Source organism: Chaetodon trifascialis, chromosome 21 (assembly GCF_039877785.1).
Source record: "Chaetodon trifascialis isolate fChaTrf1 chromosome 21, fChaTrf1.hap1, whole genome shotgun sequence".
NCBI classification, from domain to species: domain Eukaryota; kingdom Metazoa; phylum Chordata; class Actinopteri; order Chaetodontiformes; family Chaetodontidae; genus Chaetodon; species Chaetodon trifascialis.
This window is the reverse complement of record NC_092076.1, coordinates 14729357-14752902: the sequence shown is the minus strand read 5'-3', so window position 1 is coordinate 14752902 and position 23546 is coordinate 14729357. Positions and strand designations below refer to the sequence as shown.

General features: G+C 43.1%; 2 protein-coding genes and 1 pseudogene across 2 annotated transcripts; 1 reads left to right on the top strand and 2 right to left on the bottom strand.

Moving 5' to 3' along the window:
- Positions 1-2492: 2492 nt before the first annotated feature.
- LOC139350048 (uncharacterized) lies at positions 2493-4973 on the bottom strand (annotated as a pseudogene).
- A 5790-nt stretch (positions 4974-10763) lies between these two features.
- Positions 10764-14383, bottom strand: LOC139349638 (sulfotransferase 2B1-like). The gene is made up of 6 exons (XM_070990576.1): positions 14201-14383; positions 12836-13047; positions 12233-12359; positions 12039-12133; positions 11751-11931; positions 10764-11558 (listed from the first exon to the last, which is right to left on the bottom strand). Exons 1-6 carry the CDS (start codon positions 14337-14339, stop codon positions 11449-11451), a joined length of 864 nt encoding a protein of 287 aa, XP_070846677.1. The 5' UTR covers positions 14340-14383; the 3' UTR covers positions 10764-11448.
- A 3672-nt stretch (positions 14384-18055) lies between these two features.
- On the top strand, positions 18056-22144 carry LOC139349859 (sulfotransferase 2B1-like). Its single transcript, XM_070990881.1, has 6 exons — positions 18056-18194; positions 19850-20058; positions 21089-21215; positions 21460-21554; positions 21662-21842; positions 22035-22144. The coding sequence occupies exons 1-6, from the start codon at positions 18056-18058 to the stop codon at positions 22142-22144; spliced, it is 861 nt and encodes a 286-aa protein (XP_070846982.1).
- Positions 22145-23546: the final 1402 nt, after the last annotated feature.

Below are 23546 nucleotides of genomic sequence, written 5' to 3'. Positions count from 1 at the left end.
GTAATAGGGCACTACCACTGGAGTCACTGTCTCAGTGCTATTTGGTATTTACTGAACTGATTTATATCGACTTGTCTCTTCCGGGCTCTCCCTCTCTCTCCCTGCCACTCTCTCCCTCTCTTCCTCTCTTTCTCTCTCTCCCTTCCTCCTTCCCTCTCCCTCTCTTCCACCCTTGCTTGCCCTGCACTGATTGTGTTAAAGGAATGTGATCTAAGGACCTGACATGACTTTTGGACTGTATGTTGGATATAATTGTCAAGAAAAAAGCTCTGGTGTTATATTCAGTTCTATTTCATTTTTGATTCAGTCAGTCGTGAATGCAGCCAGTTGAGGTAAGATGAGATAGGACTTGGTGTGATCCCACACCGGGGAAATTTAGTATTAAATCTGGGCTGGCTGCAGTTGAAGTCACTTATCCCTTGCACTGTCATAATGAATGTGTAGTGACTATTTGTGATTTGCCTTTAAATTAATGTCCATATGTTTTTGTCATTATTTGTGTTGGTGTAGTGTTGTTTTGTATTTTAAACCCAAATCAGTGACCTCCTGCTGTGCCACTCATTTTAAACTCATTCAGTAAGTCAGACATGCTTCAAACCAGCAACCAGAGCACAAAACTTTATTTTAAATTCCAGTGGAGGCACCAAAGATTGCAAACGTGTCAGACTTAGTTTGGGGTAAATGTGGGGAAAATTATGCACAAGACATGTAGGTTTTTTTTGTTTTTGTTTTCGTGTGATGGAATGGTGCAAGCATATAAAATGCATAAACATCATCAATAAAGAGCTGGAACAGTAATGATTAAAGATATAACACATGTGATGATGCCAGACAGTGAAGAATGTCCTGATTCTTACTATCATGAGTGATAATGCTTAGGGGAAACAAAAGAGGAAAACAGTGCATTAAGGCCCTAAACATCTTAAATGAGAGGTGAAACTACCACTGGTGAAACTGCAGGCATATCAAAAACATAAGTAGTAAAGAATCAAAAAGCAATCCTTGAAAAGGCACTTGTCCATGAGGTCTCACTCTGCAGTCTAATGGGAACCTGAATTTTCAGTTTTTGTTTTTTTGTTGTTTTTTCAGTAGCACTGACCTGTGGTTCATTTGCATCAAGCCAAAGGCACACAGAACATGGCAGGTTCCAAAGCTCTGTCTCTGATTTGTTCAGTACTAAAAGTTTGATCAATAATCAGACAGCCAAATAATCAAATGAATCAAAATGGTCTCTCACTCACTCCATCAGGTTAACACGAGAGACCAGAACATAGTCTTTGTTCACTGGATTTGTTCGGTTTTTCTTTCTTTCCTTTTTGAGTCTGTGGATGGTAGAAGAAGAAGACATCCCTTTATTAGTCACAACACACAACATGCAGAGTTACAGAGGGAAACTGCACACACCATGTTTAATTGTAATTATTTTTCCGCTTTTAACCCATCCTTGTAAGTCCTTCCTCCACGGCAGACCAGGATTGGTGCCAGGCGCGGTGCCAGGCTGCCAGCCGACAGCGGCACCCGGGGACCCAGTTCCTTTTGTCACCATTCAGTCAGGTGGTGATCATCTTGCATGTTTTTAGTAGGGTTTTTTTGTGGAAGATACCCCAGGTGAAAACGGGGAGAACATGCAAACTCTGCACAGAAAGGCCCCTAAAGTCTGTCTGTGGATGGTAATATGTGTGTTGTATTCTGTGTTACAACCACTAGGTGGTGGCATGCTGGGTGTACACTGCTTGATGACTAAGGTGTAAAACCTGAGTTACTCATAGCCCCTGCTTTTACCTCTCATGTATTATAGTCATTTGACTTCTGTGTGCTGGTTATATTTGAGCCACTTGCAAATACATACACAAATGCAACAGATACAATTCCCATATGCAGTCAGATCAGACAAGCCTGTATTGATCCCCCGAGGGGAAATTCAGCTGTAGGGCAGCACAAAGACAGAAATAAATAGAGATACATGGAGAAACTAAATATTTATAAGTATCTAAAATGAAGCTCAAATTACAGGCAAAGGCAAGAAAAATCCAGTACCCATAACTAGTATTGTATTTGAACTAATATTTCAAGTGGTGTGGTTAGTAGTCAGTCAAGTAAAGAATAAAGTTATGTGATGTTCATCCATCACTGTCTGGATTGGCTCGAACACCAAACAGAACAAGAGCAGACAACAACAGAGAGTCTGAACTGCAGAGGAAATCACTGGTGCCAGCCCGGCCTCCATTCAGGACTTTTACACCTCCAGAGTCAGGAAACATGACTGCAGACCCATCACACCCTGATCACAGCCTGTTCCAACTCCCTCCCTCAGGAAGGCACTGCAGAGCACTGTGTGCCCACTGTGTACATACTTCTACTGATGCCTCTGGACACATCATCAGTGATGTGCCTGGTATTATCGGACGTTTTGGATCTTTCAACACAATACGCCCTCCTCCAGGTGACCCAGCCGAGGATGATCAGACCCCAGCTTGTGTCCAGATGGCTATCTAGCTACCATGACTCCATGGCTCTCCTCTCTTGAGCCACAGCCATCTTAAGGCCCTCTCTGCTACATCGGTGGTACCGGGATGGCTCTCCTCCCTCTCTTGCTCTCGATGCCCAAACTGCTAAAGGCCCTGGTCAGGGAGCAGGCTGCAAAACCCCTGCATCCAACCTTCACTGGAAGACACCTTGTTCTCCAACCAGCCTGCTGACAGTCACTGACCAGTCTCACGTACTTGGAGAGCTTCCTCTCAAAGGCTTCTTCTAGGTGGTCTTCCCATGGGATGGTCAGCTACAGCAGCACTACTTTTTTGCTGGACTCAGACACAAGGACAATGTCTGGTCGCAGGGTGGTGACTGCAATGTGGCTGGGGAACTTCAGCTGATGTTCGAGGTCCACCAACAGCTGTCAGTCTTTTGCAGAGGTCAGGAACCCTGCAGATGTTCTTCTGGCAGGGGTTGGCGGCTCCCCAGCTCTGACAGAGGCAATGGTTTTCTTGGAGGGCCGGAACCTCTTCACCCACCCAAGTCCTTCACTGATGACTTCAGCGATGGTCTTAAGAATTTGCTCATGCCTCCAGTGGTACCGTCCATCTCCAAGTGCCCCGGTGCAGCAGCTGAGGATATGTTCCAGGGTTCCTCGCTTGGAACACAGTGGGCATGCTGGTGTCTCGGCTATGCCCCATGTGTGCAGGTTTGATGGGCTTGGAAGCACATCGTATACTGCCTGGATGAGCAATTGAATGCAGTGAGGCTTGGCTTTCCACAGCTCAGCCCAGGTCACTTTCCTCTCAACTGTGTTCTCCCATCTTGTCCAAGCTCCCTGTTGCTTCATTCCCACCGCCTTGATGGTTCTTGTTTCTTCTACTGCAGCTCTCACCTCCTCCTGAACAAGGCAGCACCCTTTCTTCCTGCTGGTGTTTGTTTGGGGCGTTGGAATGGAGTCTAGCCCAGCTCTGCCTCGGGTGACCACTCCCACCAGGCTCCTTTGATGCATCCTTGCCTCTGCCTCTTGAAGTGCATCCTCTGCCCTCCACTTCCTTCCAATCCTCACTTGGATCCTTGCTTTAGCCACCTTCGGATCATGTGAGTCCCTGTACTGAACCATTTCTCTTGCTCTTGTAACCTTAAACTCCTGCTCCAAGGATTTGAAGGGCAGTTGCAGTTTGTTGGTGTTCCCATAGAGTGTGAGGCTGCTCAGGCTCTTCGGTAATCCAAGCCATCTCCAGAGGTGTGTTAGGCTGTGTAGCCACCAAATAGTCAGACCCAGAGATGCAGACCCGGAGACAGGACTCGTGTGAACACAAAAGTAATTTATTGACAAAACGAGAACAAAAATCACACTCAACAAATGGAGAACAAACAAACAAAAAGCGCACTCGAAAACAGAGTGGATGAAACACAGGGAGCTCCAACGTATGACGAACGAGGCACGCGTGGAAGCGGCAGGAAGACACTGAAACAAAAGAAACACAGCGCACAGTAAGTAAGAGAGGAGGTTGATAGCCCAAGGAGGCTTCGAAAGGAGAGAGTCCACTGGCCGACAAGGTGAGGGAGTTGTGGGATTGCTCCACCCAGGGGAGAAACAGGCTCCAGTCAGCCGGGTTATCGGTGCAGATGCACCTAAGAGCCGTCTTCAGGTCCTGATTGGCCCTCTCCGTTTGTCCATTGGATTCAGGGTGGAACCCAGAGGTGAGGCTGACAGTGGCACCTAGGGCCTTGGCGAAAGCTTTCCAGACTCGCGAAGAAAACTGGGGTCCACGGTCCGAGGCAATGTCCGCAGGAATCCCGTGCAGCCGAAAGACATGGAAAACCAAAAGCTCGGCTGTCTCTAGGGCAGAAGGAAGCTTGGGAAGAGCAATGAAATGTGTGGCCTTGGAGAAACGGTCAACAATAGTGAGTATGGTAGTGTTACCTCAGGAGGGAGGCAGTCCAGTGACGAAATCGATAGCGATGTGAGACCAGGGTCTGCTGGGAATGGGAAGAGGAAGGAGGAGCCCAGCCGGTGCCTTGTGCGAAGCCTTTCCATGGGCACAGGTGGAACAGGCCGCCACATATTCCCGTGTGTCAGCCTCCAGGGTGGGCCACCAGAAGTGGCAATGCAGCAGGGAGATGGTGTGGTTAGCTCCGGGATGGCAGGAGAGACGGTGGGCATGCGTCCACTGCAACACCTGAGAACGGACAGTGTGAGGGACAAAAAGCTTATTGCGTGGACCGTTACCTGGGTGTTGACGCTGGGCCTCCCTAACCACTCCTTCAATCTCCCAAGACAGGGAGGCGATGATGCGGTCCTGGGGAAGAATGCTTTCAGGTTCCGTTGTGGCGTCTGCCAGCGAGAACTGTCTGGATAAGGCATCCAGCTTGGTGTTGCGGGAACCTGGTCTATAGGTTAGTGAGAAGTTAAACCGGCTGAAGAATAGCGCCCAGTGGGCCTGTCGGGAGTTGAGGCGCTTGGCAGCTTTGATGTAGGCCAGGTTTTTGAGCATTCGTCCAGACCACGAACGGATGCTCAGCTCCCTCCAGCCAATGCCTCCACTCTTCCAGGGCTAGTTTAACCGCTAGCAGTTCTCGATTACCTACATCATAATTTTGTTCTGCAGGGGAGAGACGACAGGAAAAAAAGGCGCACAGGTGCAACCGGTTGTCTGACTGGGCATATTGAGAAAGAACAGCCCCCACCCCACTATCAGAAGCATCAACCTCCACGACGAATGGTCTGGAGGAATCAGGTTGAATGAGAACAGGCTTAGAGGTGAACAGTGTTTTTAGTTTCAGGAAAGCCTTGTCAGCCTCCGCTGACCAGTCAAACTTCACTTTAGAAGAAGTTAACTTGGTCAAGGGAATGGCTATCTTACTGTAATCCCAAACAAACCTGCGGTAGAAGTTGGCGAAGCCGAGAAAATGCTGCAACTCCTTCCGGGACTGGCCATTCAGATACTGCCCTGATCTTCTCTGGGTCGGCCTTCAGGTCGCCATCCTGAATAATAAAACCCAGGAAGGAAACCGTTCTGGTATGGAATTCACACTTTTCTGCTTTAACGAATAAACGGTTCTCCAATAGTCTGGCGAGAACCTGCTGAACATGGCCTTTGTGTTCCTCCGAGGACTGGGAGAAGATGAGTATGTCATCTAGATAGACAAAAACGAATCTGTTGATGAAATCCCGGAGAATGTCATTGATTAGGGCCTGAAAGACAGCAGGAGCATTAGTGAGCCCGAAGGGCATAACAAGGTACTCGAAACGGCCCAAGGGGGTATTGAAGGCGGTTTTCCACTCATCTCCCTCACGGATGCGCACCAAATGGTAAGCGTTGCGCAGGTCGAGTTTGGAAAAGATTGTAGCCTGCTGGAGGGAGTCAAAACTTACTGAAGACTTCTTGGAGGTGGTGATGATAAGCAGCAGGCACGAGAGAGAGGTCCGGTGGTTCTGGAGAAACGTTGGAGATCCCCTTGTCTCCCCCTGTGGGAGGAATGGCTGAACGGAGACATTTGGCATGACAAAGCGGACTCCAGCCCACAATTCTCCCTTGGCTCCAGTCAATATGCGGGTTGTGTTTCTGGAGCCAGGGATGACCAAGAACCAGGGGTGAGTGTGGAGAATGCACAATGAGTAAGGAGATTTCCTCGTGGTGATTACCAAAAACGATAAGTTTGATAGGAGTGGTGCGGTGTGTTACCTTAGACATTATTTTACTGTCAAGTGCGTATGCCTTGAGGGGCTCTTCCAGCTCATCCAACTGGCAGCCGAGGTCAGCAGCCATGTGTTCATCAAGGAGGTTTTCTTCAGCACCAGAATCTATGAGAGCCAATAAAGACAACACCACCTCACCCACACCCAAAGAAGCTTGGGCCTGGAACTTGTGAGTCTTGGGGGTTACAGAGTCAGAAGAGATTGGGCTTATCAGTATCCCCCGTGCTACTGACGAGCCTGATCTTTTGGCCGAATAGGACAGGCAGGCAGGGCATGACCAGTCCATCCACAATACACACACTCACCCGCTTGAACCCTAAGTCAGCATTCGGAGGAGGAGAGACGGGCTCGACCCAATTGCATGGGCTCCTCTCTGTCCGAAGGCGGAAGCGGTGTGGCGGGGGGACGGATAGTTCCGAGCTCTGAGGAGACGGGCGCTGCTCTCTGCCAGTGAGGTGGAGGCTGCACAGTGGGTCTGGAAATACGACGCCGAGACTGCTCCCTCCATCGGTTGTCCATCTGTACTGCCATGTTGACTAGAGCGTGAACATCTGCGGGCCTTTCTCTGGTGGCAATCTCCTCCTGCAAACACTCAGAGAGTCTGTGTAAAAACACTCCCTGAAGAGCGGTGTCATTCCACCCCGAGTCAGCCGCGATGGTCAGAAAATCTACGGCGTAATCAGCAGCAGCTTGATTACCCTGCAACAGCTATAGCAAGTAGCTGGAGGCATTGCCCGCATGGTCGGAATGGTCTCAAACTCAGAGAAAGTAAACGAGCTAATGTCTACCAAGAAGTTAAGTGCCTCTGCCCAAATCAACGCCTTGCCTCGTAATAACCCGAACGCGTAGTGAACCTTGGATACGTCGGACAAAAACGCTCGAGGGCGCTGATCAAAAACAATGTTACATTGAAGGAGAAATCCCCGACACCTGTCACGGCAGCCGTCAAACAGTTCAGGATTAGTAGAAATAGAGTCAGCGAGCGCCGGTTCCGAAGAACTAGCCTGAGGCTGCGCCGGGTGCGACACAAAGCTAGACAGGCGAGCCATGTGGCGAGACAGGTCGGCAACCTGAGACGCCATGTGCTGTGTGGATTCACACAAGGCCTGAAGCAGTTTCTCATGCTTGTGGGGGCTTAAATCTGTTTACACAGTGACAGTGTGGAGACTCAGCTTCCTTATGTGTGTGTGTGTGTGTATGTATGTGTGTAGGGGTCAAGGTATTTTGTGCTGGCTCTCTAGATCAGTGCTTTTGATTTGAAATCAGACAATAAATATTAGGGTAATGGGCCCAAAACCAGTGAAGATTCTGCCTTGTTTACTGTAGCCCAAAATAAATGTTAAATGATTTCAGACTCGGTAAGAAAATGATTCTGAATAAAACATATGTCATGTTAAAATGTATGTATGGAAGCCCATTCTGCCATTGTCATGAAAAAAAGTCTTTATTTTGGAACTGAATTCATTATTTTGCTATTCTGAGTCAGTATTCTGTGAAAGTTTCTAATTATTTTAAGTTTCTAATTATATGAACTTACAGGGTACTTTTTTTCATCACATTGGTGGAAATGGGCTTCCATGCATGGCCTACGCAGTGGCTTTATGAGTTCAAACCATTTGCATACAGTTAATCCTCCATCCAATTTGTCACTAATCCTCCCCTAAAGCTTGGTATTAATTAGTTCTTCACATTACAAAGTCTTAAACACAATTGTAAATATGAACAGCAAGAGCTGTTTTGAGAGCTCAATACACGGCAACTTACACACATATACACACATTAGAAAGCATTTTGAAAATATGCTGGTAATACAGACAATCAAATACAAGAAACATTCTGCAAAAACACAAAATACAAAAAAGTGTCTCCTGAGGACACTAAAAAGTGATGAACAAGGCTCGGACATGCTTGTTATTGGACCAAAATGCTCTATCACACAAGATTACCCATTACAAACTGCACCAATGGTCTTTGGACGTGGTCGCCTCTCCTCCCCAATCCCATTGAGCATTGTCATGTCCAAACAATATAGCACCAGATACAGTGCAAATGTAATGTTGTTGGCACCTTATTTTGCTATTCGTTTGTATGTTAGCCCAATATGCCTGCTGCAGATCAGGTCATGTTTGGAAGATATTTATGCTTGTGAAAAATGGGTTCAATATGTTCCTATACTTGACGAAAGAATCTGTCATAATCTGTGCTCACGTTCACTCCTACCATTGGAGTGAATAGACTCAGGACGTGTAGAGAATCCAGACGGAGTCCTCATGACCAACGAACGTCAGACAACTCAGGGGTAGGTGGCTAGAGAACAACCTGAAGTACACAAGAAACAGCAGCAAGCAAGGCGGAGCAAAGCCAGAGACTTTGTGGACAGAGTGCCTAAATTCTGAGATCACCTGCAGAACACACAGGGAGAGACAGGCAAGGCATACAGGGAAAAAGGGGAATCTACACACGAGGAAAAGGGAAGGCAGGCTACTGATCTGAACAGTGTATATGTGCTGTGGTCATACATTTGTTTGCTAGACATATGTAATACTTCCCAGCATTCCCAGCATAGCTCCACCCAACTTCAAAAGGGTTGAATGCTCAAAGCTCCATCAATGATTAATGGACGTCTCCTCATCACTGCAGGTCATCTACGTCATGAGGAACCCCAAAGATGTGTTCACATCTTCCTTTCACCGATGGCAACCTTCCTGGTAAACCCAGACCCACAGACTGAGTTCATCCACAAGTTCCTGGATGGGAAAGGTTGTTCTCATTGTTCCATATACAGTGTTTACTTATAAGACAGTTCACATCACAGTAAGAGAGATGAAGCATTCACTGAACTGCATTTCATGAAATGGACATGGTCTTTCACCTGGAAAACCATGGAAAGCTTATTGTAAGATAAAGTGATAGCTGGATGAGTATTTTCACCACAGGAAGGCAGTTCAGTCTTTCTGCTGGCCTCTTACTCAACTCAAGCAAAGGAATGAGTACAGAGACACACAGCAAAATGATTAGTCATTTTGAGATAGCAAATACTTGCCCTTTGTAATTTTTTTGGAGGCGGTTGAGTCTTCAAGGAATTAACACGAGGATTTTGAATGCTTGCATTGTTCAGCTTCATGTGTTGACTCACAGACCAGGTAGTAGTGGGGCGCTGATTAATAATTTTGTGATGCATTTGTGAGGATGAGCCATCGTGTTGTGCTTTACAAAAGCAGCATATTTACATCCAAACTGACTATGTCACAATGTATTGCTTCAGTACATAACCATCAAAGTATTCAGCAAGATGTAAAAAAGCTGACCCTTAAAGAAGAGTGAAGGGGAACAAGACTGTTAGGGAGTATCAGAACAGAAGTTAATGAGCATTAAATGAAATTATTTACTCAGTGATTTTGGTAGTTAAAAGGTTATTTGGAAAATATGACATGATTCCATAAAAGATTATTACTGGGAAGGAAGGACTTCTTCCCAACGTGTGCTAATGTGGTCACCTGTGACTGGTCACATGACCTTCTTCACAGAAAGTATTAGTTGTAGCTGCTGTATGGTGACAGACAAATATGTCAAGAACAGGATTTAAAACAACTGTATTATTCTGACTGAAATGAAAGAAACGCATTGCTTACAAAACGAGAAGTGAATATCATTTGACAATTTTCCAAAAATGCTGCAAAGAGAAGGTGAGTAAACGGAATGGTTTCACCTGCTGGGTCTTGTCAGGAAGGTCATTTCCGAACATAAAGAATCCCCGTTCAGAGGCGGGGTCATGTCAGACATAATATACCACACCTCCCTCCTGGGGTGGAGTGGCTCCTGTTCCTCCACCTGTGGTGGTGTTCCCTCTAGAGGAACAGGAGCTGCAGTCTCTGATGAGCTGCTCTTCCCCATTTCTGTGGTGACTCTGACATTGTCCTCCGTCACAGGGGGAATTTCTGGCAGTGCAGGATTTACATCTTCTCTGCATTTGATTGTTCCAAGCTGACTTCAAGGGCTGTGTGTGTGTGTGTGGGGGGGACATTGACACTGATTGACAGGCAGACATGAAGCTGTCTGTTACTTTAAAGACCACTTTTAAACTGACTAATAGTGCCTCTAAAATAAGTTTGGGTGTAGGGGAGAAATCTAATTAGAACAAATATCTTTTGTTTTCTTTTACAGTACATAAATGCAAAACACAACAGGTGTATGATGAGATGACACAAACTAGCATCATGACAACAATGGTCAGTGCAGCATGACGGTACATGACGTCCTGCTGATAGAACCATCAAAGACACGTCACTGGAGGCAGAGAAGACTCATCGTTTACAAATAACACAGCAAACATTTAAGAACAACAAGAAGTTTGCAAAGTTATGCAAACCATGCGATCATGACCAGAGTTGAACTGGCTTTGGTCACCTCTTGACTTTCCCTCGAGTGCCATCATCTGTTCATCTGCCTTCTTTGGTTCATGCTGTCCGCACAGCAACACTGACACCTGCTGGTGGTCTGCTGATACAACATGCCAGAGCACTGGCAAGACTGAAGACACTTTCAAGAATCTAATCTTAAACATTTAAACAATTAATTCAATATTGTAGTTCATTAGTCTGTTTTATTTCAGAATGACATTTGCCAATAACACTTGAATTTCACGTCACTTGCATTTGTAATAATTTCAAATGACAAATTTTCACGTTTCATCCAGTTCAATTCAGATTTGACCTCTCGTGCAAACTAACCCTTAACACATTGTTTTTAATGCTCAATAGTTATTAGTATGGTAATTCATTTATTTGATTTGTTTGATTATTGACATGAAGATCAGCATATCGATAACACAAAACCCACAATGCTGCCGAGGAATTCTGCTCATCGAAACACAGGTCTGTTGTTTTGCTCAGGATATAATGAATAAAACACAGTCATACAGTTATTAAAGACTCTCTAAGATGAGACTCTGATGGTCTGACTATGACAAAGATAAACAGCTTTCTGTGCATCACATTACGGTGGAAAAAGAATGAAATAATTGTATTAAAAATTAATATTTGACATGTGGAAGTAGACTGCAATGGTCTGGCTGTAGCAAAGATGAAACAGCTGAAGCTAAGAGAACGTCAAAGAAAGCTGTGTTAGTGTGAGGAAATTGTCAGTATTCAAGATAATATCTTCAGCACTTTCCCTTCCACAAACCTCATGAAGCAAACAAAACAAGTGAACAACAATCAACTGTGTCTGCTTCTTTGCAGGTTTCTGCGCATCATGATGGAATGACTGTTTTAATCCCATACAAATTTATATTTGACATCTTTCATCTTGTCCTTGTAAACTGCATCAAAGTACTCTGCTTCAGCCACTGTCAGTTGTTTTTTCCAGTCTCCAACAATTCCTGGAACACAACATGCAAGAAATGGTGTGTGAAATTGTGTCTCTAGTTTTAATTATGTTTGTAATTTGCTACATTGTATGAAGTGTGTGTATAGTAGTATTGTATAGGCAGTCATTCTCAGGCTCTACAGATCACATCCAACAACAGTTGATCTGAAATCGTACTGTAAGTGTATTATTTACTGAAACTCACCTTTCCTGAGAAATTCAGACTTTGTCTGGTCCATGAATTCACGAGGAGCTGTAGAGAAGTTCGACATTTTGTTCTGCTTCATGTTCTTGAACAAACAACGTTCTGCGATCTTCTCTATCACCTCAGCATCCAGAGATTTGTCCAGGAACTGAGCCATTCTGGCCACAGAGTCCTTCAGGTCCTGCACCACAGAGAAACACACATCATCTCATATTCCTGCACTGATTCTCACAGCATGACTGAGATCACGATTGTTCGGCAGATTTGAGGATCGTTGCTAAATCTCACCATTATCATCTCTTCATAGGAGATGTACATTATGTGCTCTTTATCCTCAGCATTCAGCCAGCCCTTCACATGATCAAACCAGGAGCCAAACATGACTAGAAGGGAAACAAAGTCACAAGTATTTTTTCATTGTTTACTATTAGTTTTTGCATTGAACTTCATTGAAACACAGTATATTGAACAATGAGAACAACCTTTCCCTTCAAGGAACTTGTGGAGGAACTCGCTCTGAGGGCCCGGGTTTACCATGAAGGATGCCATCCCATAGTAGTGAAAGGAAGATGTGAACACGTCTTTGGGGTTCCTCATGACGTAGATGACCTGCAGTGATGAGGAGACATTCGTTAATCATTGATGGAGCTTTGAACACTCAACCCTTTCCAAACATACTGTGAGTGGTATATGACATATATGATGTTGTCTTCTCATGGAATGACAACCACAGGTCAAACACAAAAGATTAACAATGTCTCAGATCTAATGAATAATGACATCCATATGTGCTTTTTTTAAATTATGACATATAAACAAGACATATAATAATTACTCTCATCCTCTCATGCTTGTACAGTTAATGTTAAATTACCAGCTCAGTTAAGGGTTTTTTTTTTTCATATATATATATATATAATCTATGATCATGATCATAATCATGATCATGACCAACATCTAAAGTCCTCTAAACGCAAACCTCCAAAGCCTCTGTTGTATTCAACTCCATCACATGGATTAAAACTGTTATACTGCCACTTTCAATGCCTTAACAATACATGTCACAAACAATATGGCAGATTTACTTTTGGCTTGGCTTCAAAGAAAGATGGTGGCATCATATTATAGTGGAAGTGCGTAGAAAACATGCGCGGGGACGGTCTCTGCTCAAGGTTCAGGATGCAGGCCCGGTGTTCCTCTAGCCAGGGGACTCGGTCCCAGTTAGGAATAGTCTCAACAGAAGATGGATCTCCTCCACTCACGATCAGAGGGACGATCTCCTGCATCCAAGTTGTACCTGAACATAGGAAGCAAGAGTTATTCTGGAATGCATAGTTACATTAATGACTAATACACATTGTTTTTTATTTATCTCATAATGTAATTCTTATTTTGGCCCTCCAAATACGGGGCTACTAATGTCTAATTGTACTTATTGCTTGCTAACTAAATGAAACTAAATTAGCCAGCTAGCGTGCCATTTCCTAATTGTTCTGTGGGTGTGTGGAAACATTCATTCTCCAGGACTAGGATTGAACAGTCTGAATCAAAAACAGAGGCTGTATTACGTGCAGCTTGGGAATCCACGTTATGGTGGCGTATTTGATATATTTACTGTTTATCTGACCACAAATAAGACAAGAATTAGCTAGCTGGCATGATATTTCCTGACTATGAAATGCAGTAAGTTAACATTACAAAATGAACAGCACCTTGTATTGGAGAAGACTTGAAACTAGTGATTCAGGCCATAAACTCATTGGGAAATGTTTACTGAAGTAATGAATCAAGTGAGAAGCAGGCTCATTTTCTCATAAGCTGACAGTCAGAGTTCGTTTTGCAACCAGGTTTAAGGCACTTCCGGTATTGTCCTCACGCGTAAAACGCTCGCTACGTCGTTTATTAACAGTATGGTGCAGACTGAAGACACACTCAAATTAAGTAATTACTTAAATGTGCTTTAAAAATTAGGTACTTTTTCCACATTAAAGCAAACTACAATCTGTAACTGTGTTTGAAATGTATGGCCGCCTTCGTGACGCGTCAAGTGCGGATACATGTCTTTCGAAACTCTTCCATGAATCAATCAGAATTTTCATTAGACGCGATGATGTAACGTTTGCACCTCAAATTGCACGCGGAGTACCGAATGATTATGTAACGAGTGTGTGTCATCCTCGTAGGACTAGAGTGCAACTTCACAAAATGGGACATGTCAAAGGGAAACTTCAAAGTGAGTCGAACCACTAAAAGTCACGCCTTCAGGGCAGAAAGGTAGAACAGGCTGTAGCGTATCTACGCGGTGCAACGAGTAGCGACCTACGTTTACGAAAATACTTTTAGCGAATGATACTAAATACTTTTAACATGAAGAACGTGTGAGACAACTCAGTGTTTACTTCATATTAAACATTCAGCAAAAAGCTCGCGCGACATCTGTGACAACTCACCCGATTTCGGAAACGTTACTATGAGGATATCATCTGAGCGGAAAGAAAAATCCTCGTAGTATTTCAGGCTTTGTTGGGAGTGTACCAAGTTGGGCACGTAGAGCCCCTTGTACACTGTGTATAACTCTGCCTCAGTCATTGTTCAAAGTAACAGGGCACTTCCACTGGAGTCACTGTCTCAGTGCTATTTGTTTACTGAACTGATTTATATCGACCCCCCCGCCTCTCTCTCCCTCTCTTCCTCCCCCCCCCCTCCCTTTAAAGCAATGTGATCTAAGGACCTGACATGACTTTTGGACTGTATGTTGGATATAATTGTCAAGAAGAGAGCTCTGGTGTTATATTCAGTTCTATTTCATTTTTGATTCAGTCAGTCGTGAATGCAGCCAGTTAAGGTAAGATGAGATAGGACTTTATTGATCCCACGCCGGGGAAATTTGCCTTTAAACCAATGTCCGTATGTTTTTGTCATTATTTGTGTTGGTGTAGTGTTGTTTCGTATTTTAAACCCAAATCAGTGACCTCCTGCTGTGCCACTCATTTCAAACTCATTCAGTAAGTCAGACACGCTTTAAACCAGCAACCAGAGCACAAAACTTTATTTTAAATTCCAGTGGAGGCACCAAAGATTGCAAACGTGTCAGACTTAGTTTGGGGTAAACGTGGGGAAAATTATGCGCAAGACATGTAGTCTTTTTCCGTGTGATGGAATGGTGCAAGCATATAAAATGCATAAACATCATCAATAAAGAGCTGGAACAACAATCATGATTAAAGATGTAACACGTGATGATGCCAGACAGTGAAGAATGTCCTGATTCTTACTATCATGAGTAATAATGCTTAGGGGAAACAAAAGAGGAAAACAGTGCGTTAAGGACCCACACATATTAAATAAGGTGTGAAACTTGCAGGCATATCAAAAATTTAAGTGATAAAGAGTCAAAGAAAAAAAGAAGAAGAATTTTCCTTTATTCATCACATTTTACACATGCAGTTGAGGAGGAAACACGCCATGCATATGTGAAATTCCATCCCGCTATTTGACCCATCCATGGTCAGTCCTCCCTCCACGGCAGACCAAGAGCGGTGGGCTGCCAGTCGACCAGCGCCCGGGGACCAGTTCCTTTTCGTCACCATTGGTCAGGCGGTGATCTTCTTGCATGTTTTTAGTGGGGGTATTTTTATGGAGGATACCCCAGGTGAACACGCGGAGAACATGCACAGAAAAAAACCTCCTTGTTGAATTTTTGTGGTCACGGCTACAATAAGCAATGTTTGGAAAGGCACTTCTCCATGAGGTTTCACTCTGCAGTCTAATGGGAACCTGAATTTTCAGTTTTGGGTTTTTTTTTTGTTTGTTGTTTTTTCAGTAGAACTGACCTGTGGTTCATTTGCATCAAGCCAAAGGCACACAGAACATGGCAGGTTCCAAAGCTCTGTCTCTGATTTGTTCAGTGCTTTAAGTCTGATCAATGATCAGTCAGCCTAATAATCAAATGAATCAAAATGGTCTCTCATCAGTCCATCAGGTTCACACAAGAAACCAGAACATAGTTTTTGTTCACTGGATTTGTTCGGTTTTTCTTTCTTTCCTTTTTGAGTCTGTGGATGGTAATGTGTGTTGTATTCTGTGTTACAACCACTAGGTGGCGGCATGCTGTGTGTAGACTGCTTGGATGACTAAGGGGTAAAACCCGAGTTACTCATAGCCCCTGCTTTTACCTCTCATGTATTATAGTCATCTGACCTCTGCATGCTGGTTATATTTGAACAGATACAATTCCCATATGCAGCAAGACAAAACAACCCTGTATTGATCTTGATCCCTGGATAATTAAAGGTGCTATATTGAGCCTCTGAAACCTTGGTTTGTATACATCTATATCCATCCGTTTTCTATACCCCGACTGTCCCTTTCGGATTTGGGGGGGGGGGGTGGAGCCTATCCCAGCTGTCAACAGGCGAGAGGCGGAGGTCAACATATATAGGCAAACAACCATTCACGCTCACACTCACACCTAAGGACAATTTCAAGTCTTCAGTTAATCTAATGAGCATGTTTTTGTTTTTGGTCTGTGGGAGGAAGCTGGAGTGCCTGGAGAGAACCCACGCATGCACGGGAAGAACATGCAAACTTCACACAGAAAGGCCCCGCCCGACCCGGGGATCAAACCAGAGACCTTCTTGCTGTGAGGCACGCGCACCACCTGCTGCTCCACCGTGCCGCCCCTGTATACATCTATATATATCATAAAATTCAAGGACATAATGGAACTCATTTTACAGTCCATTTTTATCTTCTGGAAGTTCCATGTCCTGAACTTGAATGTTCAACAAGCAACATCTGGATGAACACAGCTTTAGTTTTCAGATGCATTATATAACAGTAGCATATATGTGATGTGAGTGATTACTTAATGTGAGGGATTACTTATGTAAAAACGTTTTGTATGAAATAGTTGCCAATACTGTAAAGTGTTTCTAGAGATACAAGATCCCCTTCGTCCCTGCTGCCATTCATATGTTAAATGGTAGGTAGTGTTAAACTGTTGTCTGGAGATTGACCTCCTACTGAACCACTGTGTCCACTATGTTGGTTTTTGGTTGTCCATTAGTATTTAGGTCTTTTTGTATGATCATAGGTTGCAAACAATTTTCCTTTCAGGGACAATAAAAATGAACTTTGAAAATAGTACCATCAAATCTGCAGATGATATAACCTTAAATGCAATAATGTTATGAGGAAAACCATTAAATATGAATTATATTCCAAAATTTGTACAGTTTTGTTTGGCAACAAAACTCCCAAACAAACCAAACAATTCTCTGTCATATGCATGTTGTTAAAGCAAAAGAATGAGTTTGTTTAGTTGAGAATAAAGACTGGAAACAGGAAACAGCTAGCATGACTGTGTACAAAGGTAAAGTCTGCCTAGCAGCACCTCCACTGCTCAATAAGTAACACATTATAGCTCATATAATTTTAGGTCTGCATTTACTATCACTGAACTATCTAAATTGCTGTTAAAGCTTTGGGACCTTGGTCTTTATAATTCCACCTGTATGTGCTCACGAGTGACCTCAGAGGCCGAGAGCTGTTGAAATTGTGGAGAACTTCAGATGTGTCGGCATTCAGATCTCACCTTCCCTCGTCTCTAAACTCGAGTTGCCTTGGTTAGAAGGGACAACAGAGACTATACTTTCTGAGATGTCTTAAAATATATGGAATGTGTACAAAAAACCTTGTCAGTTTCTACTAGGAGGATTGGCAGCCTGACTGAACAAGACCACCGTAAGTAAAAACAGCCTCAAAAATCATAGGAGCACCACTTTCACAGCTCCAAGACACCACAGAGGATGCTCTGCCCACCGGCATAAGAAAGGCCCTAAATATCATAGAGGACACCAGCCACACAGATCATAGTGTGTTCTCCCCCCTTCCCTCAGGAAAATGAGGGACGGCGCATTAAAAGAGCGTCAGAGCTCAGACGGTTTTTACCCACAGGCAGTCAAAATAATGAGCAGTCAGCACCTTACATGACTCACACTAAAATCTCATTTTCTCCTATTTATTGTTTTATGTCATCTATTTCTCTTTATTATTACAATTTTAAGACCCGAGAGAGTGAGGGCACATGCACACCAATGCATTTGAATGGACATGGTACTTTAAATGGCATGAAACTTGAACTTTGAACCTTGTGTTGTGCACCTTTGCGTGTGTTTGTGTAGGGTAAGCAAGAGAGAGAAAGAGATGAGAGGGTAGGAGAGTCAATAGTTGTTCAGTAGACAATTGTCACTGCAAGAGTTAGCTTCACCTGCAGAGACTCTGATCGTTTCTTGTTTTGAACTATGACTGAGGCAGAGCTCTACACAGTGTACAAGGGGGTCTATATGCCTGCAAGAGTACATCCCCCACAGAGCCTGAAGTACTTTGAGGAGTTTTCTTTTCGCTCAGATGATATCCTCATTGCAACATATCCCAAGTCAGGTGAGTTGTCACTGCTTCTCCTTGTGTGTGTACACAAGTCTTCAACATTACTTGGAAAACCGGGAATGCATGTTTCACTTCTTAGTCTGATCATGTGCTGCTTTCCTGAGTGGTTCTGTGTGTCTAAATAAGTTCCATTGAAATGTAAGAAATTGCATCAAGTGACGTCTGTGTTGTGTATGTGTGACCATGCATTACGCATGTTGTGGGGACATAAATCTGTTTACACAGTCACATTGTGGAGACTCACCTTCTTTATGGGTGTGTGTGTGTGTGTGTAGGGGTCAAGGTATTTTGTGCTGGCTCTCTAGATCAGTGCTTTTGATTTGAAATCAGACAATAAATATTAGGGTAACGGGTCTAAAACCAGTGTAGATTCTGCCTTGTTTACTGCAGGCCAAAATAAACTGTTAAATGATTTCAGGCTCAGTAACAAAATGATTCTGAATAAAACATATGTCATGTTAAAATGTATGTATGAAAGCCCATTCTGCCATTGTCATGAAAAAAAGTCTTTATTTTGCTATTCTGAGTCAGTATTCTGTGAAAGTTTCTAATTATATGGACTTACAGGATCTTTTTTTTTCATCACATTGGTAGAAATGTGCTTCTGTACATTGCATACACAGCAACTTAATGAGTTCAAACTATTTGCATACAGTTAATCCTCCATCCATCATGCATGTCACTAATCCTCCCCTAAAGCTGAGTATTAATTAGTTATTCGCATTACAAAGTCTTAAACCTAATGGTAAATATGAACAAGTGTGTTATGGCTCTATTTGGTTAACAGATCAAACAGAGACCATTTTTCACTGTAGCTGACAAGAGGATGATCTGAGTTTCGCTTGCGTTTGTCTCTGGTGCATGGTCCTTACTCCTTGTACTGTGCTCTGTGTTTTAATGAAGACCAGTCTTTTGTACAATACAGCAGGTGTTTTTGTGGATATCGTGTCATTTTGTGCTTGTGCTGTGTGAATTCGGAATACTAAGTAGCAGAGACAATTTTTCTGCATTCTTAGTAAGTCTTTACTAGTCTAATAATACAGACAATCAAATACAAGAAACATTCTACAACACACAAAATACAAAAAAGTGTTTCCAGAGGACACTAAAAAGTGCTGAACAAGGCTCGGACATGCTTGTTATTGGACCAAAGATGCTCTATCACACAAGATTACCCATTACAAACTGCACCAATGGTCTCCTGTCTGTCATAATCTGTGCTTACATTCACTCCTACCATTGGATTGAATAGACTCAGGACGTGTAGAGAATCCAGACAGAGTCCTCATGACCAACGAACATCATCTCTACTCTGGCTAGAGAACAACCTGAAGCACACAAAAAAGAAACAGCAGCAAGCAAAGCCAGAGACTTTGAGGACAGAGGAAGGAGAGCTAGTGCCTAAATTCTGTAAGATCACCTGCAGAACACACAGGGAGAGACAGGCAAGGCATACAGGGAAAAAGGGGAATCGACACACAAGGAAAAGGGAAGGCAGGCTACTGATCTGAACAGTGTATATGTGCTGTGGTCATACATGGTTTGTGAGAGAACATGAATGGAAAATGTGAACTACAGATTTCAGAAAACCTTGTGCATTAGTCATTAGTGTAACTCTACATTTCAGCAATCTCGTTTCCTTTATTTAGGTACGACTTGGATGCAAGAGATCGTCCCACTGATCATGAGTGGAGGAGATCCAGCGTCTGTTGAGACTCTTCCTAATTGGCAGCGTGTTCCTTGGCTGGAGGTGGGTCAGTCTCAGCTTAAACTGGAACAGAGGCCATCCCCACGCATGTTGGCTACCCATTGCCAGTACAGCATGATGCCACCATCCTTCTTTAAAGCCAAGCCAAAGGTAAATCAGCCATACAGTTTGGGTCATGGGTCATTAAAGCTTTCATAGTAGTGTATAAAGTAAGTTCTTCCAGTGATAAGGTGAATACAGCTGATATCTTGGAGGTTTGGGTTTTACAAGATGTTTTTACAAGGTACAATTTGTAGTCCCTTTATGGTAGTTACAAAACAAAGGTTATATAAATGAATGAATACATAAAAGTCAAGGTGGAGTGCAGAGGATGAGTTGAGTCTCATAGTCTGGGGAAACAAGCTGCTCTGTCGTCTGGTGGTCTGGCAGCTGTATTGCTTGTCAGACGGCAGCAGGCTGAACAAGCTGTGGCTGGGTATTATCCTTTAGTGTCCTTTGGGTTCTGTGCAGGCACCTCACCTCACTGATATCATTGATGGTCTGTAAATGGGTACCAATGATGTTGTGGACAGTTTTAATCATCCGCTGCAAGAAGCTCTTCTGTTCTGGGCCGTGAACATCCCATGCCAGTTTTCAGTGTTTCCAGTTAGATGTAGACAGGAGTGTGTGTCTTTGGATCTTTGTTTGTTCTTTTAAACTTAGCAATCAACTTCCTTGTTTTGTTGAAGTTAAGCAATAGCTTGTTCTCTGTGCATCACCATGCAAGATTGTTGATATCCTACCAATTTGCACTATTCTTTGAAAATGAAAATCCTGAAAATGATGCTCATCAATCACTATCAATCTTTTTATACATTTGTAAGATTCAAGCTACATTTGCGTATTTCACATACATATACATGGATAGTCTTTTGAAAGGAAGCTGTTCTCTCCATCCTATGTAGAAGCTACTGCGTCTGTCTGTCTGTCTGTCTGTCTGTCTGTCTGTCTGTCTGTCTGTCTGTCTGTCTGTCTGTCTGTCTGTCTGTCTGTCTGTCTATGGTTTTGTTCTATTTTTTTGTTCATATTTTTTGTGTGTACTTCCCAGCATTCCCAGCATAGCTCCACCCAACTTCAAAAGGGTTGAGTGTTCAAAGCTCTCAATGATCAATGATTAATGGATGTCTCCTCATCACTGCAGGTCATCTACGTCATGAGGAACCCCAAAGATGTGTTCACATCTTCCTTTCACCATCATAGGATGGCATCCTTCCTGGTAAACCCAGACCCACAGACCGAGTTCCTCCACAAGTTCCTTGATGGGAAAGGTTGTTCTCATTGTTCAAGATACTGTGTTTACTTATCATAAAGCTCATATGACAGCAAGAGAGATGAACCCTTCACTGAACTGCATTTCATGAAATAGATATGGTCTTTCACCTGGTTACAAGATTTAACATGGGCAATGTTCAAAGACCATAAAGTTCAGTGCAAGAAGCAGTAGTAAACAATGAAAAAAAAATCTCATTTTCTCATGATAATGGAATACTTGTGACTTTGTTTCCCTTCTAGTCATGTTTGGTTCCTGGTTTGATCATGTGAAGGGCTGGCTGAATGCTGAGGATAAAGAGCACATAATGTACATCTCCTATGAAGAGATGATAATGGTGAGATTTAGCAACGATCCTCAAATCTGCCGAACAATCGTGATCTCAGTCATGCTGTGAGAATCAGTGCAGGAATATGAGATGATGTGTGTTTCTCTGTGGTGCAGGACCTGAAGGACTCTGTGGCGAGAATCGCTCAGTTCCTGGACAAATCTCTGGATGCTGAGGTGATAGAGAAGATCACAGAACGTTGTTTGTTCAAGAACATGAAGCAGAACAAAATGTCAAACTACTCTACAGCTCCTCGTGAATTCTTGGACCAGACAAACACTGAATTTCTCAGGAAAGGTGAATTTCAGTAAATAATACACTTACAGTATGATTTCAGATCAACTGTTGTTGGATGTGATCTGTAGAGCCTGAGAATGACTGCCTATACAATACTACTATACACACACTTCATACAATGTAGCAAATTACAAACATAACTGAAACTAGAGTCACAATTTCACACACCATTTCTTGCATGTTGTGTTTCAGGAACTTCCGGAGACTGGAAAAACCAACTAACAGTGCCAGAAGCAGAGTACTTTGATGCAGTTTACAAAGACAAAATGAAAGATGTCAAATATAAATTTGTATGGGATTAAAATAAGCGTAATAAAAGTAATTTTGTCAGTTTGTGGAAGCAGAGGTTCAGTTGGATGTTCATGTTTTAATTCACTGACTGTATTATGGTACGTTGTAAAAACAGGATGTATGATTTCTGTGTTTCGCTTTCTGATATTTCCTTTTTCAATCTTTTGTGGAAAATGCTGTAAGTCATTTGAGAGTGTCATACCTTTTTGTCACTATATACAGTATAAAATTGAGGATATTTAAAACAAATTGAATGTGTCACTGATTTGTTGATAAATGCTATAACTTTGCACTTGTCAGACTCTGAACAAAAAACTAGTAAAATGTTGTGAAATTTAAGTTAGATAATGTGTCATACCAACAGTATGCTGCTGGCAGTCTACTGAATGCTAAGCAGCTGCACACAGACACACACAAGTAAAAGCAGAGGAAGTAAACTGGCCCCAAAATAAATAAATGGGGTGGGAGGAGGAGGAGCATGACTAGTCCTAGACGACTACTCTGCAATAGAACAGGTATGGGTTAAATAAAGGGTCTCATTTGACTCATTTGAATCTGTGGACAATAGGTTGTGTGATAGCCATTAGGTTGCGTGAGAGAGCAGGAGTGAGTGGTAAAGTTGGTGGAGGGTGACAGCCATGTCTGCCGCTGGACAGAAGTAAAGACTGCTGGACTGAACCTATTCCGTGAGTAGTCACAGAGAGCATGTGGATGGTAGCTTGGAGGGAAGAAGAATAAAGGGCGCTGATTGTCGTTGCCTTGAGTTTTGTTAAAGACAGAAGAACAAAAAAGTTCTCCTGAGTGTGCTGTGAGTTTGATTTGGGTGGAGGAGTTTTGTAGCTGTTGTCTTACTCTTTGTTTATGATTTCTTGTGATCATCAACCATTTGCAGGTATTTACCAAGACTGGCCAGACGCTTCACCTCTGTGTTGTTTCAAATGTGGCTGATGTTCTTGGTTTTTTCAGACCTGACAGACAATTTGCATAAAAAATAAATTTTTCCAGTTTGAATCTGCTGTCAGTCATTCAGTCTGTATAACCTTAGCCATCCAGTCAGATCTGGCCACCAGTAACCTCAGTCTGTCACCTGATGACTGGAGCTCCTTTCCACTAACAGAGACAATGGGTGGAAGGGGTGTAAAAAGTTAAACAAATTAGTTTTTTATGCATCATTGATGAGATTTGACAGAATCCCGTTTTCTTGGGGCAACTTCTCACACCAGGCTGCTGGAGAGTCTGGGACCACTGCATGGACGAAGACGCCTTTCTCACTCAAGGAAGGAGGTCAAGAGTGATGTGCAAATATGCAAAACTTGCTGTGTATGTATATTTAATTACACATGAAAATTCTATAGGTTTTACAAATGTAAATGGTATCACCCCAAAAATGCATATAAAGTGATTTTTGTGGAT